This window comes from Oncorhynchus nerka, linkage group LG13 (genome assembly GCF_034236695.1).
Source record: "Oncorhynchus nerka isolate Pitt River linkage group LG13, Oner_Uvic_2.0, whole genome shotgun sequence".
Classification (NCBI taxonomy): Eukaryota; Metazoa; Chordata; class Actinopteri; order Salmoniformes; family Salmonidae; genus Oncorhynchus; species Oncorhynchus nerka.
Window position 1 is genome coordinate 10,246,401 of NC_088408.1, and position 15,686 is coordinate 10,262,086.

At 46.1% G+C, this 15,686-nt stretch overlaps 2 protein-coding genes across 6 annotated transcripts in view; both read right to left on the reverse strand.

The window, feature by feature from the left end:
• Window positions 1-560: 560 nt before the first annotated feature.
• srsf5b (serine and arginine rich splicing factor 5b) lies at window positions 561-8,502 on the reverse strand. Of its 3 annotated transcripts, none has more exons than XM_065026187.1 (9): window positions 8,395-8,502; window positions 7,734-7,877; window positions 7,394-7,464; window positions 6,712-6,834; window positions 6,307-6,336; window positions 5,745-5,817; window positions 3,878-3,951; window positions 3,625-3,732; window positions 561-3,485 (listed from the first exon to the last, which is right to left on the reverse strand). In XM_065026187.1, exons 2-9 carry the CDS (start codon window positions 7,857-7,859, stop codon window positions 3,134-3,136), a joined length of 957 nt encoding a protein of 318 aa, XP_064882259.1. In that variant the 5' UTR covers window positions 7,860-7,877; window positions 8,395-8,502; the 3' UTR covers window positions 561-3,133. The 3 variants fall into 3 exon arrangements, with proteins under 3 accessions (XP_064882259.1, XP_064882258.1, XP_064882260.1); XM_065026186.1 differs by having other exon boundaries at window positions 561-3,494; window positions 8,395-8,501; XM_065026188.1 differs by lacking the exon at window positions 6,307-6,336 and having other exon boundaries at window positions 561-3,494; window positions 8,395-8,501.
• Window positions 8,503-9,989: 1,487 nt separating this feature from the next.
• Window positions 9,990-15,686, reverse strand: part of LOC115120422 (sushi domain-containing protein 6-like) — a 79,826-nt gene continuing 74,129 nt past the window's right edge. The window contains exons 6-8 of one of the 3 annotated variants that reach the window (XR_010465523.1): window positions 13,649-14,082; window positions 12,637-13,514; window positions 9,990-12,590 (exon numbers count right to left, since the gene is read on the reverse strand). Coding sequence is in view for 1 of the 3 variants with exons in the window: in XM_065026189.1 (XP_064882261.1) it covers window positions 13,489-13,514; window positions 13,649-14,082 (460 nt within the window). In the remaining 2 variants the exon portion in view is untranslated. Of the gene's footprint in view, window positions 13,515-13,648; window positions 14,083-15,686 lie in introns of all 3 variants that reach the window. The other 2 variants (XR_010465522.1, XM_065026189.1) reach the window with 2 other exon arrangements.

Consider the following 15,686-nt stretch of genomic DNA (forward strand, 5'->3'; position numbering starts at 1 on the left):
AGTTAACAAAGAGCTGCAGTTAGTTTCGGAATGGGTGGCAAGGAATAAGTTAGTCATAAATATTTCCTAAACTAAAACCATTGTGTTTGGGACAAATCATTCACTAAAACCTAAACCTCAACTTTATCTTGTAATAAATAATGTGGAAAATGAGCAAGCTGAGGTGACTAAACTGCTTGGAGTAACCCTGGATTGTAAACTGTCATGGTCAAATCATAATGATGCATTAGTAGCTAAGATGGTGAGGAGTCTGTCCATAATAAAGCGCTGTTCTGCCTTCTTAACAACACTATCAACAAGGCAAGTCCTACAGGCCCTATTTTTGTCACACCTGGACTATTGTTCAGTCGTGTGGTTATGTGCCACAAAAGGGACTTAGACCATTGTAATTTTTCTCAGAACAGGGCAGCACGGCTGGCCCTTATATGTACACGGAGAGATAACAATAATTTGCATGTCAATCTCTCATGATTCAAAGTGGAGCAGAGACTTCATTACTACTTGTTTTTGTAAGAAGTGTTGACAAGCTGAATGCACTGAGATCCAAGGTACTATTCATATAATTCATTAAAATGCCTTTATTTGAATGGCATGTTCAGTGGAAACAAATATTAAAAACTTGACACAATTTGGCTGCATGGCCTACAAAGACATGCATTATCTCTTTTGAACAGCTTTTTCCAATCAACCCTGATTTGAAGCCGGAGTGAATACAGGAATTCATTGGACAACACCTAGTATGTAACACTATACACATTAAAAGGTGAAAGACTGTAGATATGGTATCAAGAGTGAAAATCAAGGCTAGAAGTTGTCTGTCTAAACTACTGGCACACAGCTCTGACACCCATACATACCCCACAAGACATGCCACCAGAGGTCTCTTCACAGTCCCCAAGTCCAGAACAGACTATGGGAGGTGCACAGTACTACATAGAGCCATGACTACATGGAACTCTATTCCACAGTACTACAGAGCCATGACTACATGGAACTCTATTCCACAGTACTACATAGAGCCATGACTACATGGAACTCTATTCCACAGTACTACATAGAGCCATGACTACATGGAACTCTATTCCACAGTACTACATAGAGCCATGACTACATGGAACTCTATTCCACATCAGGTAACTGATGCAAGCAGTAAAATTAGATTTAAAAACAGGTAAAAATACATATTGTAGAACAGCGGGGACTGTGAAGAGACACATGCATATGCACATTGTTATATTGTTGTATGGTGGTATTATACACAACATATGTACAATGCAGAATGTAACTATGATGTACTGTTTTATCATGTAAGTGCCTTAATGTTTTTGTAGCCCAGGCAGAGTGGCTGCTGCTTCGGCTGAACTAACAGGGATCCCTAACGGTCACAGAATGTTCCGGAATTCATGCTCTGAATGATCAGTATTTCTCTCCGAATGATCCGTATTTCTCTCCGAATGATCCGTATTTCTCTCCGAATGATCCGTATTTCTCTCCGAATGACCAGTATTTCTCTCTGAGCATCCAGAAACAATCACATCAGTCTGATTATTGGGGCGGCAGCGTACCCTAGTGGTTAGAGCGTTGGACTAGTAACCGGAAGGTTGCAAGTTCAAACCCCCGAGCTGACAAGGTACAAATCTGTCGTTCTGCCCCTGAACAGGCAGTTAACCCACTGTTCCTAGGCCGTCATTGAAAATAAGAATGTGTTCTTAACTGACTTGCCTGGTTAAATAAAGGTCAAATTAAAATTAAATTTACCATGAACCACTACGATATGTACAGTCGACTTGAAAACACCCCCAGTAACTGCATTTACAATCAGAGTCTCCATTGATGCTGAGGCACGGCTGCTGTCGTTTTGAACAGGTGGAGCGATTGCGCCAATTGACTACTTGTATGACACATTTCCGGAATGAAATTGGTAATTAAAAGTACGTACTGTCTGTACTACACGTGTATTTATGATCAAGGCAAGCTAGTGCAGTATGTCTGTGTGTACAAGCTAAAGAAAACATTGTAATAAAAAGTGACGTTTTAATACTGAACGTTTCAAACAATAAAAATATAATCTAAAACCATGACTAAGAACATTTTACAAACAGTGGCACAACTCTTTGTGGAAGTTTAACTTTTATTCTCAAGTTCTGACATACAAAATGTCTTGGGACGCTTTATTTAAAACTGTTTTCATTTGTCGTTTGCTGTGTCTTGTTCTTTTTCAATTAAAGTACAAATTACAACCCTCATATTGAACACGGAGAGAGAGAAAAAAAGAAAAAAAGACTTCATTTAGCATTAAAAATAGTTAGTTTCCAAACTATTCTCTAGGTTGTGTCGACGCTTCATTACCTTGTGAAAGGAAACGTGTATAATGCTTTATAGAAACAGACAACCACTCCGTTAAAACCTTCAATACAAACGGGTTAAATAATAACGCAGCCGGCCACAATGTTTTCACCAGACGTCTTAAACGAGGACCTTTATTGCCGCCACAAAAAAAACAGATCACAATCTGATACACCCCCCCCCAAAAAGAAGAATGAAGTTCAATCAAATAAATCACAGCATAAAACTAATCAAATCCCCCCCCCCCCAAAAAAAAGAACCCTACACTGAGATCAGAATGGTTCGACCCAAAACCTTAGCCAATCACATTCATAGCCATCATGGAACGGGACTTGAATTCTCAACAGCTCATGATATCAGAGCTGACAAACAAAATCCGGTAGAGGGGGGAGTCGCCACACGAGCGTTGAATGATAAAAAATATATAATGTAATACCTTACCAAGAATTACATCCATTATTACAAATAAAAATACGAACCAAAACCCCCAGAAGGTTTTAGACGTGATGCTCAAATTGAAAACGAAGCCCTTCTTGCTGTGAACACAATGGCCACACTTTTACCGAGAACACTCACCATACAAAAGTAGGTCAAAGATCAGCTATGTCAGAAGAGAAGAGCGGAGGGAGGGAGGAAACATGGAGGGGAAAATACAGGGACACCAGGCAAGAACCGCTGGGTAAAACAGTTCCTGCCCTGTCCTGTTTTGTCTGAATGTGAGTATTTATGTACGAGGTGTGTGTTTATTTTAAAACGTGTATACTCCTGCGCTAGGTGTTCTCAGTACTCAGTGGCGGCTGTCCGTAGACGGAGAGCGAGAGCCACGAGACCTGGAAGGAGACCTGGAAGGCGCACGCTGTGCAGGGGGAGGGGAGTGGGGGGACGCAGACTTGCTGGGCTTAGAGGGCCGTTTAGAGGAGGAGGAAGAGGTCTCTTTGGCCCTCGGGGGTGGGGAGCCAGGGGCAGTAGCACGGGGCGCTGGGGAGCCGCTGTGGGAACGAGAACGAGAGCGTTTGTAGTCCCTCTTGGGGGAGCGGGCTTTGGGGGAGTGGGACCTGGAACGACGAGGGGTCCTGGAGCGGGACGGGGACCGGTTACGAGAGCGAGAACGAGAAGAGCTCTCAGAACGGGAACGACTCCTGGAACCCCTGGAGGAAGAGGAAGAGGGGAAACGGTGAAACCAACCGTATCATCAATTTACTGACACTGCCGGCCTCAGTTCCTTAGAGGAAACACTAGTAGAAACATCTAGAAGGGCTTTTTCTCAAGACCACTCACCTCTTCTTAGCTGCCTCGATCAGCTTGATTTTCCTTCCATTGATCTCCTTGCCAGACAGCTTCTCAAGGGCGTTTTTCAGGTCGCTGTAAGAAGCGAACTCAACCACCCTGAAGACCGACACGACAACAACAGGTCAGTGGAATACAACTGACGTGGTGGGTTGAATGTAAAACGTTTTAGGAGTATGTGGATGTTGGCTAGTTTACACATAGCTTACAAGGTATAGAAAGAACAGTATTTTATTATTCTTACCCTTCGTTGAGCTTGGGGCGATGGGCATCCGCAAACGTGACTTCCCCAGCCTGTCTCATGAAATCCTTCAGGTCCTACACAACGACAGGCCAAGTTAGGACCGGAACAGGACAACACTGTCATCATAATGTATCATATTCACCAACGAGAGAAGAAAAAAAAGGTTAGATATCATAGGAGGAACTACAGAGACTAACAGAGACGACGAGAGGGGTCCAAGAACCTCAAGAGATCACAGCAGAATTACTAGCTGCCTGGTCCAAAGTCATTGTGTTAAAGTAGTTGTTCCATTTACCAGTTAGGTGTCTGTGTGCATGTTGATGTACGGGACAAGCCAAATGGACAGAAACGGTTTGGAAAATGTCACACACTTCCTTAAGAAACTCCTTCGCAGCGAAAAGAGCCTGGCAAAAGGAAATGTGAATAAAAATCTTCCCGGAAGTACATAAAAAAAACTCTAAATTGGGTCTGTAAAATGGAGGAAGATAAAAAAAGACAAAAAGATGTCAGGTTGATATAAAAAATATAATCTTTTGAATTAAAAGTATATTCTTGGACCCCACTCACTTTAAACAACTATATAGAACAGTTCAAATAGAACATACTGAATGTATAGGAGCAGTGTTGAGCAGCATGTTGAATAAGGTTGTCTCTTGCTAGCTAGGAGCCGAGGGCACAGGGCTCCCTGCCCCCTAACGCCTGGGACGGGTACCATGTCTAGGGCTCGGCACCCCGCCCCTCCCCCCTCTCAGGCTCAGTACAGAGGAAGAGAGGAAACCAATACCTGAGACCCCCCTTGGAGCGGGCCGCAGCAGACTCTCCTAGTCCACCATACCATCATAACCACCTTGATCGCACCTCGTCATCCAACCTTGACCTCGCTCAGCAGATTTTTATCCACCTCTGGGCACCGCTCACGATGTGCGGACGGAATCACAGCACACGGAGGGGGGGTGAGGGGAGGGGGTTGTGGGGAGGGGGTTGTATGGATCGATTGAAGCCTCTCAAATTTACGAACCACCATCGATCAGGCCAACACGCCAGCCACCATCAACACCTTCATCGACTCTCTTTCCTCTCTTTCTGCCCATCTGCCTCTCTGTTTGCGATTTCTCCCTCTCTGTCAGCACAGCGCTCCCGCCGTTGAACCCCCCCACCACCGGGGGGGGGGCAGCGAGTGCGAGCGAAGTGGTCGCCGGCCACGCCAGTGCTTCTAGAGCAGAGTGGGTAGTGGGACCTCACCCCCAACCAAGCGAGGGAGCACTCATACGACCAGCAGGAGGATACCAACTAGGAGTAGGCCGACAGGCACTCTGGCTGGCACGACATGGCTCAACCCAGAGAGAGGGACCCTGATTGGGTTAACTCCACCATAAGAAGCGCTCTCGTCCATACGACACAACAGTCAGGCTGGCAAATAAAGGGGTGAAGAATTGGTTAAAATAAAATAAATAAACAAGACAAATTAGTTTTGTTTTTCCCTCTCTTTTGTATCTAATCAAACCGTATTCTTTAGGTGCAGTAAAGAGCTAGATGGGCTCTCAGTACATAGCCTCTTATAGTTCAAATCACTTGTAAAGGAGAAATGAGACCAACAACACATTTGGCTAGTGCTGCTGATTTGCATATGCATGTGCTGTCAGCCCATTAAAATATTATTACATTCTCTCCAATAAACGTAGGAAAAAAACATGACTGAACTTCTTTACCTGGAGTGAACCAGGCAGTTGCCTTGAGATCATTACTAGTGAAGATAAGGTATAAAGCTGAGCATTGGCACTTTCTCCCTCTGATTACTCAGCACCTGGTGTTGTTACTAACAGGCAGGTACGGTAGATGAGCAGACACGCCCACGTAAGGAACTCACCTGCCAGCTGACGCGAGATGACAGGTTCTCCACGATGAGGCGGTTCTCCGTACGCATCGGAGGAGGGTTCCTACTGTGGCGGGAGAGAGAGAAAAGTATGAAAACCTTGCAGATAATCTAGAACCGTGGTTCCATAACAGTGGGCTAAAAACCCATTGGTGAGTCATCCACAGCTAGTTCCGTCCTTCTAGCTGAAGCTTGGAGTTCATCCTGACTAGTAGCCTATTACTTTTTGTTGTAGTGGGAGAGAGAGAGAACACAAGCACCTCAAGTGCTGATCTAGGATCAGTTTCCCATTGTCCATTCATTATAGTTTAACATCCTTAACAGACCCTAGATCGACACGCCTATTCAGATTTTCTATATTCAGACCCATGATTTTGACTAGAAATATCAAATAGTACCACCGGGATTAGAGTCAATGACAAAGAACAGTGTTGCCCCTCCCACTGAGCTGATAGTTTACTGACCTCCTAGATTACGTTGATTTATATCCATTGCACATTTCCCGAAAGGTGCCTTGTGTAGACAGAATGTTGAATAAACTGTCCTTTGAACTTACTCTGCCGGTGGTCCACTTGGTTGGTTGGTCCTTATGGAAATTTGAGACAAAATATCCACAGGAAAGTATTATTAAAACATACTTTTTATTTTTAAATTCTGGTACCGGCGTCGATATTTCTATCACCTGATATATGCATGCCCCCGTATGTATGCATTTACATTGTGTATGCGTGCCTCAGGGGATGAACAAACAAACCATGAAAGCCAAACACAGAAAGCAGAGTTTTGAAGTTGGTTTAATAATGTTTTTTTTCTCTCTCCTTGGGGATATTTTGTCTAAAATTTCCTCTTGTAAAAAAGGGACTGTACGGTCTTCTGAAATCTATTTGTTTAGCGACTAGTGTGGGTAGTCCACACTGAGAATTGTAAGAGAGGCTAGCTGATAATATTTAAGTCCATGTACCTCCGACTATCCTGGGAGCCACGGCCATAGCGATCTGGGAAGCGGCCTCCTCCTCCTCCCCCTCTGTCACCACCACGTCCTCGCCCACCACGCAGGCGCACACGAGCATGCTCAATGGTCACCCTGAGAGAGAGAGAGAGAGAGAGACAGAGAGAGAGAGAGAGAGAGAGAGAGAGAGAGAGAGAGAGAGAGAGAGAGAGAGAGAGAGAGAGAGAGAGAGAGAGAGAGAGAGAGAGAGAGAGAGAGAGAGAGAGAGAGAGAGAGAGAGAGAGAGAGAGAGACAGAGAGAGAGAGAGAGAGACAGAGAGAGAGAGAGACAGAGAGAGAGAGAGACAGAGAGAGAGAGAGAGAGAGAGAGAGAGAGAGAGAGACAGAGAGAGAGAGAGAGAGAGAGAGAGACAGAGAGAGAGAGAGACAGAGAGAGAGAGAGAGAGAGAGAGAGAGAGAGAGAGAGAGAGAGAGAGAGAGAGAGAGAGAGAGAGAGAGAGAGAGAGAGAGAGAGAGAGAGAGAGAGAGAGAGAGAGAGAGAGAGAGAGAGAGACAGAGAGAGAGAGAAAAGAAGAGGCCTTAAGACACAGAACAGGTTATGGAATGCTGTTATAATAACCCAGGACTATTTATTGATATGTGAGCCAACGTGGTGATGTGTAAATGTCCACCATGAACAGAGATGCTGCTTTACCTCTCATTGCAGAGCTCCTTGCCGTCCAACTCATAAACTGCATCCTCAGCATCCCTAGGATCATCAAACTCCTGCAGAACAGACTATAACATTCAGACCTCCTGTCTACAAGGTTTTCTAAACCATGCAACTAGCTTATGGTATCAATTATCTAGTAAGTAGAGGTCATAATTGAGGGTTCAGATATGTGCCTCATGGTGTGTATACTGACCCCCAAAAACTAAAACCTGTATGCAAGTCCACACTGCACTTAGCCAAGACCTAACTGCCTCCTTAACCTGGGGCTAAGAACAACGCAGTGTGAAATTACATGGTGTAGGTGTGTGTGTGTGTACTTTACCACAAAACCAAAGCCCCTCTTGAGGTCGATGTCTCGGATGCGGCCGTATCCTTTGAAGAATCTCTCTACGTCCTTCTCTCTGGCGGACGGGTTCAACCGGCCGACAAATATGCGGCAGCCACTCATTCTGCCTGTAAAAGATGTCTATCCGAAAACAGAGTAAATCAAATGTATCATTTTAAAATAATTCCCTAAAATGACACGTTTTGAAACAAAAAAAACAAAACAAAAAAAAACACCCACTATGTGGAAGGAATGTTGTAAGAAACTCAAAAGACACCATAAATATTTTCTGCGTAGTTAAATGCTACACCCACAACATTAGCAATTTTAGCTAACTAGAATTATAAATAGTACACAAATTAGGAGTATACATTTTTTTTTTAAGTATACACTATTTTAGATGCCTAAAACGTGATAAACCGCGTATACTCATCCCGGAGAGGTTTTAAAACCGAGCGTTTATTGTGACCTTAACGTGAGCTGCGACACAGACATTGTGCATTTTTAGGGGGGGGCCTTGTGATTGCATTTTGCAAACGCAAGATAATCACACCTAACTAGCTTGTTAAAACATTGTTTCCCCACTGGCAATACTAGTGCAATAATGCTGTTAAAATTAGTTTTCGTCCATTTAAAATTTTTACAATTGTTAATATACCTTAGTGTTGGGTTTTTTCCTTCCTTCGGAGGGATTGTCTTGCTGCTTTTACTGCGAGAAGGACACAAAATGGAGCCCGTTTTCTCTCGGCTTTTCAATGACACGCTGCAGTACCATCTCTCTGCCGCTAGATGTCACCCAGTCACACGGTTCACCATCTACATCAAACAATGGTTTGGCGTTTGTTCGTCACAGGACAGGGTGCAAAAATGACATGGCTCTTTACTGACTGACTGTAAGATGCGCAACTAGGTGGGTACAGTATCATGATAATATGACTGACGGACAGACACACATTCGCCCTGTACACTCAGGTGTGGTTGTCCTGGAGTGTCCTTGAGGTAAGTACTCGACAGGCGTTTCACTCATATGTTTACTACACATGGGCATATCGATCTTTTAGTCTGCTTACTTTTTTTACTACAGTACTATTATTATGTCAGTCTTTGGGCCGTTGAATAAAAAAACATTTAAAACACAGTTTTGACCTATTTTAGGCATCGATTCAGCTGTTCTTAAACCGTGTATTCTTCTCTGCTTCCTGACTAAGTTGGGCGGCAGGGTAGCCTAGTGGTTAGAGCGTTGGGCCAGTAACTGAAAAGGTTGCTGGCTCGAATCCATGGGCTGACAAGGTACACATCTGTCGTTCTGCCCTTGAACAAGGCAGTTAACCCACTCGTTCGTAGGTCATCAATTGAAAATAAGAATTTGTTCTTAACCGACTTGCCTGGTTAAATAATACAAATGGGAGGCTACAGAAGGTCAAAATCCTCTTATAAAAGTAGAGTTCCAACCGTTCAGTTTTGCCAAAAAAAAGGCCACAACCTTCATCTATTTTATGTTCTACAACATTTTTGAGTAACGAAATACAACGTACGGCTGGAACTATCTGGGTGAATTTAACACAAATACCAAGTTCCATTTTTTTTGGCCATGCAGTGTAAGTGGAAACGATGTTCAGCTGAATTCTCATTTGTAGTGGAATAACCCCGACCTGCATTCTTTTTCCTCCCAAATTGCTCTATATTCCCCTACAGTGCACTACTTTTGACCAGGATCAATAGGGCTCAGGCCAAAGTAGTGCACTATATAGGGAATAGGACCCTGGTCTATATTTTTATTTGATTTATTTTACTAGGCAAGTCAGTTAAGAACAAATTATTATTTTCAATGACGGCCTAGGAACAGTGGGTTAACTGCCTGTTCAGGGGCAGAACGACAGATTTGTACCTTGTCAGCTCGGGGATTCGAACTTGCAACCTTTCGGTTACTGCTCTAACCGCTACCCTGCCACCCTAGTGGAATAGGGCTCTGGTCAATAGTAGTGCACTATTTAGGGAATAGGGCTCTGGTCAATAGTAGTGCACTATATAGGGAATAGGGCTCTGGTCTATAGTAGTGCACTATATAGGGATTAGGGCTCTGGTCTATAGTAGTGCACTATATAGGGAATAGGGCTCTGGTCTATAGTAGTGCACTATATAGGGAATAGGGCTCTGGTCAATAGTAGTGCACTATATAGGGAATAGGGTGCCATTTTGGATACACAAATATGATTTTCAATGTAAAAAACAAAAAAACAAAATCAGGTCTCACACATTTCAAAAGAAAGCTTTAATAAGAAATAGTTATGTACACATGGTAGAATTAAATTAAACTTTATACAAATATTAAAATACTATCTTCACGCCCATTGCAATGTACAGAGGAAAACCAAAACATTAAATCATTGAAATGCAGAATCAAGAGATGGACATTATTTTCTTTTTTCTTTTGTCCTTTTCTAGGAAACAACACCGTAGAACAGTGGTCTGGACGCCAGAAAAATGCTTCAAAACTTTCTTATTTTTTTACACTTCAATGCAACATTTACAATTTCTTAAAAAAAAAAAAAAAAAAAAAAGGTATTTGTTTTAGATGCTTAGCCTTTTGAATAGCCCCGTTGCTGAAGAAGCCTTGGGGAGGACAGAGAGAGAAGAGGATGGACTTTATTTCAAATCGCATCCAAAAACAAAAACACAGTTGTGTGACTAGTAAAGTCAAAAGTAAGGCCCCTGGGGAAACACTGAAGACGTTTCAACTTCGTAAAGCAGGTAAATATGGAGGAAACTTGGGATGCAAATTACAAACAAAATCTTAAGTAATGAGAGGCAACATTCTCTGCTTGCGTTTATGAAGTAATTGACAAATGACAGGTGGACAGACAGTCACAAATGTAAAATTAAAAAATTTAAAAACAAATGTGGAAAAAGTAGTTTAAACAACGACTCAACTCAGACCCTGTCTGGAACTAACGGACTCGGGTGGTGACCTCATCTCCCAAACGCATATGACCTGCTTTCCTCACACACCAGAGATACATTAAAGCTGTGCTCATTCAAATTTGAACTGAACATTTAAAACAAACATTTAATTAAAACAAAAGAAAAATGGTTGTTTACAATGCGCTGGTTTTTGAGCAAGGATTTTCAGCTTTTTAAAAGATTCAGATCCGCAAGGTTACTAACAGTTTTGAAGCAACTCTGCAGAAAATGGGAAGATATCCCATCCTTGTAAACCCAACCTGGCCACACACACACACACCACACACACATAATAAATAGATTGGAAAAACAAATATATATTACCCAATGCGCAGTCACCAAACACACAAATCAACATGGTTTTCATCATGAAAAAAAATAAACTCCCCTGCTTTGAACAGAACAAGGCCTTAGTTAATTTAACATTACAGCGTAACACTCTTCCTTCATGAAACAGTCATGTGTTGTTCAGTTCCACGGCCAAATACAGACAGACAGACACACACACAGAGAGACACACACACACACACACACACACACACACACACACACAGAGAGACAGACACACACAGGTGTCTAGAATATACTGTAGCCACTAAGACACCCCAGATAGCCACATCAACAAGGGAGCAGAACACATAACAGGTATCGGTTGTTGTGACGAACAGAAAAAAAAAAGGCAAGCGTGTCGTTAATCTTCTTTTTCTCATGACACAGATCTGTCTGGGCAAGCCTGTCTGTTTATAACCCTGCCGCTGGCTCTGGTGACGTGCTCAAATCCATCCCATGGTGCATTGTCTCCTGACAGGTGGCCTCACTCCTACCAAACACTAGACAAAAGTGTCGCTGTCTGACCCAAGACAATGCCCTACTTGGAGATGCTAGAGTGGCAGCAGAGTTGGACAGGGACTTCATGCTTAGCTTCATTCAGAGTGGACAGACAGGGTTACCATGTGGGCCGCAGGACGTTTCAGAAAGAAAGAAAGAAAGAAAGAAAGAGAGAGAGAGACAGCAGAGTTGGAGAGGGACTTCATGCCTAGCTTCATTCAGAGTGGACAGACAGGGTTACCGTGTGGGCCGCAGGACGTTTCAGAAAGAGAGAGAGAGACAGAGAGAGACAGAACATGCAGCCTATGCCAGCGAACAAAGCCCAGGCCCAAACAAAGACACTGAAGAGAGATACTCTTTATCCCCACTAGAGAGGCACAAGTTCAAGTCTGTATCCACAGTCATCATCACCATCAGCAGCCGTGGTAAAAACATCAGTATGTTTTCCACTAACCTTGCAGTTGGAGATGAAGCCTTTGGGAGTGTGGTTGATCAGGTGCAGGCCTAGAGAGACGTGTGTTCTGTGTAACAGAGCTATTCATAAATGACTCTTCTATGTACATCGTGAGACAGACAGACAGTACCAAACCTGGACTCTGCTGTGTACATAGTAACACAGACAGACAGTACCAAACCTGGAGTCTGCTGTGTACATAGTGAGACAGACAGACAGTACCAAACCTGGACTCTGCTGTAACACAGACAGACAGTACCAAACCTGGACTCTGCTGTAACACAGACAGACAGTACCAAACCTGGACTCTGCTGTAACACAGACAGACAGTACCAAACCTGGACTCTGCTGTAACACAGACAGACAGTACCAAACCTGGACTCTGCTGTAACACAGACAGACAGTACCAAACCTGGACTCTGCTGTGTACATAGTAACACAGACAGACAGTACCAAACCTGGACTCTGCTGTAACACAGACAGACAGTACCAAACCTGGACTCTGCTGTAACACAGACAGACAGTACCAAACCTGGACTCTGCTGTGTACATAGTGAGACAGACAGTACCAAACCTGGACTCTGCTGTAACACAGACAGACAGTACCAAACCTGGACTCTGCTGTGTACATAGTAACACAGACAGACAGTACCAAACCTGGACTCTGCTGTAACACAGACAGACAGTACCAAACCTGGACTCTGCTGTGTACATAGTGAGACAGACAGTACCAAACCTGGACTCTGCTGTAACAGACAGACAGTACCAAACCTGGACTCTGAGATCGTATGTTTTTATACATATGTATCTATATTCAGCTGAAACCACTTGATGCCTGCCTGCCTGCCTGCCTGCCTGTCTGTCTGCCTGTCTGTCTGCCTGTCTGTCTGTCTGTCTGCCTGTCTGTCTGTCTGCCTGTCTGCCTGTCTGTCTGCCTGCCTGTCTGTGTTGAGGTCCATTCTGAAGCTGAGGGGGGCAGTAGGCATTAAGGGCTCGTTAGTTCCCAGTAAGAGAGAGAGGGAGCAGTCTTGTGTTTTCTGTACATGGGTAGTAGTTTAGAGATCATTGCAGAAGGGGTAGCCGGGACGTGGGGAGAGGATACTGGTGGTGGAAATAGTTTTGTCTAATTTCACGGTTGGTAATAGTTTGGGGTGAAGTTGGACTCTGCTCTTGTCTTTGAGCCGTGTGAGAAGTTGCAGACGTGGAGGGAGGTTGAGTTTCTTTGACATGATTCCTGTTTTTGGTACGCTGGGACATTTTGTAGTTCTGTGGTTCAGAGCTGTAGGGTAGAGTGGTATAATTCAGGTAGAAGGCCCCAGCAGAAGCCTCAGTGTTTCCTGGTCAGCTGTAGGGTAGGGTGGTATAGTTCAGGTAGAAGGCCCCAGCAGAAACCTCAGTGTTTCCTGGTCAGCTGTAGGGTAGGGTGGTATAGTTCAGGTAGAAGGCCCCAGCAGAAGCCTCAGTGTTTCCTGGTCAGCTGTAAGGGGGAGTGGTCCTGCTGCAGGGGCATCAGGCTTCCTTTAACAGGGGGATATCTAGAGAGATAGAGATCATAGCATCAGCCTACAGTACAAACGCAGGTAGAAGTGAAGATGGGATGTTTAACGGCCAACGCTAAGCCTTCGACAGTTGAGGACATGCATTTATACACAAACACGGCACCACCTACCATCAGAGAAGTCGTCTACGGAGGTGACAGAAAGCAGGCTGTGCTGGTCGCTGCTCTCGGAGTCTCTACGTCTGGCCAGAGTGACCAGGGGCGCGACACCACCACACGCACCTCCTCCGTGCTCCATAACCCACGACGACGAAGAGGGGGCCTGGTGGACTAGTACTGTCTCTGCGCGACGGGAGGATGAAGAAGAGGAGGACGTGGAGGGGAGGCACAGCTCTGTATCTCTGTGATGGTGGGACTGAGACCTACTGCTGGGCCCCTCGGCCCCCTGGGGCCCCTCAGACAGGACGATCTGGACCCGGGACTCTGGAGGCGGTGGGAGGGAGGCACCTCCGCTACCGTAAACCGCCTCCTCATAGGAGGGGAGGGCCACCTGGAGCCCCTCCACCACCATGGAGGCTGGCTGGCCTGATACACCCTGCTCACGCCTGGAGAGAGAGAGAGAGAGAGAGAGAGAGAGAGGGGGGAGGGGAATAAAATGTAAGAGAAAGAATGAGTGTAGGAGAGAGGGAGGAGAGAGAACTTTAGGTTATTGCATGCCGCCCAGTATTTCTGGTGGTGTGGTGCTGTGTGATGTTCCTGTCCTAGACTAGAGGTGGTTGTGGAACTCATCATAGATGGCGCCAGGCCTCACGGCCCCCCAGACAGGCCCCCCAGGCACCACACGGCCCCCCAGGCACCACATGGCCTCACAGCCCCCACACGGCCCCCCAGACAGGCACCACCTGGCCCCCCAGACAGGCCCCACACGGCCCCCACAGACAGGCTCCCCAGGCCCCCACGGCCCCCAGACAGGCCCCACAGACAGGCTCCCCAGGCACCACACGGCCCCCAGACAGGCCCCACGGCCCCCAGGCACCACACGGCCCCCAGGCACCACACGGCCCCCAGACAGGCCCCCAGGCACCACACGGCCCCCCAGACAGGCCCCACAGCCCCCCAGGCCTCACAGCCCCCAGACCTGACAACACAATCAACAGAGCTGCCTACTAACATTAGATCTAATGAGTGCTGACTGGTAAAATCACAGAACCAGAGACAGTTTCTCGACATCCGACCGTAAGGCGCTACAGAGAGTAGTGCGAACGGCCCAGGACCTTTGTAACAGGCAGTGTCAGAAGAAAGCCAATAAAACTGTCAGAGACTCCAGTCACCCAGGTCATAGACTGTTTTCTCTGCTACCGTACGACAAGCGGTACCCGAGCACCAAGTCTAGGACCAAGAGGCTCCTTAACAGCTTCTACCTCCCAAGTTATAAGACTGATGAACAATTAATAAAATCACCACCATACAATTTACATTGACCCCCCCTTTGTTTGTACACTGCTGCTACTCGCTGTTTATTATCTATACATAGTCACTTCACCCCCACCTACATGTACAAATTACCTCAACTAACTTGTACCCCCACACACTGACTCGGTACCGGTACCCCCCCCCACACTGACTCACGGTACCCCCCCACACTGGTACCGGTACCCCCCACACTGACTCGGTACCGGTACCCCCCCACACTGACTCGGTACCCCCCCCACACTGACTCGGTACAGGTACCCCCCCACACTGACTCGGTACAGGTACCCCCCCACACACTCGGTGCCCCCCACACTGACTCGGTACCGGTACCCCCCCACACTGACTCGGTACAGGTACCCCCCACACTGACTCGGTACAGGTACCCCCCCACACTGACTCGGTACCGCACCCCCCACACTGTACCCCCCACACTGACTCGGTACCGGTACCCCCCACACTGACTCGGTACAGGTACCCCCACACTGACTCGGTACAGGTACCCCCCCCACACTGACTCGGTACAGGTACCCCCCACACTGACTCGGTACAGGTACCCCCCACACTGACTCGGTACAGGTACCCCCCCCACACTGACTCGGTACCGGTACCCCCCACACTGACTCGGTACACGGTACCCCCCACACTGACTCGGTACAGGTACCCCCCCACACTGACTCGGTACCGGTACCCCCACACACTGACTGTACCCCCCCACACTCGGTACCGGTACCCCCCA

Coding starts and splice junctions, on each gene's coding strand:
- srsf5b (XM_065026186.1), bottom strand. CDS start 7,859: ATGAGTGGCTGCCGCATATTTGTCGGCCGGTTGAACCCGTCCGCCAGA. Junction 5,818..6,306: donor CCAAGTGGACCACCGGCAGA/GTAAGTTCAAAG, acceptor CTCCCGCCACAG/TAGGAACCCTCCTCCGATGC. Junction 3,733..3,877: donor CGCCCCAAGCTCAACGAAGG/GTAAGAATAATA, acceptor GTCGGTCTTCAG/GGTGGTTGAGTTCGCTTCTT.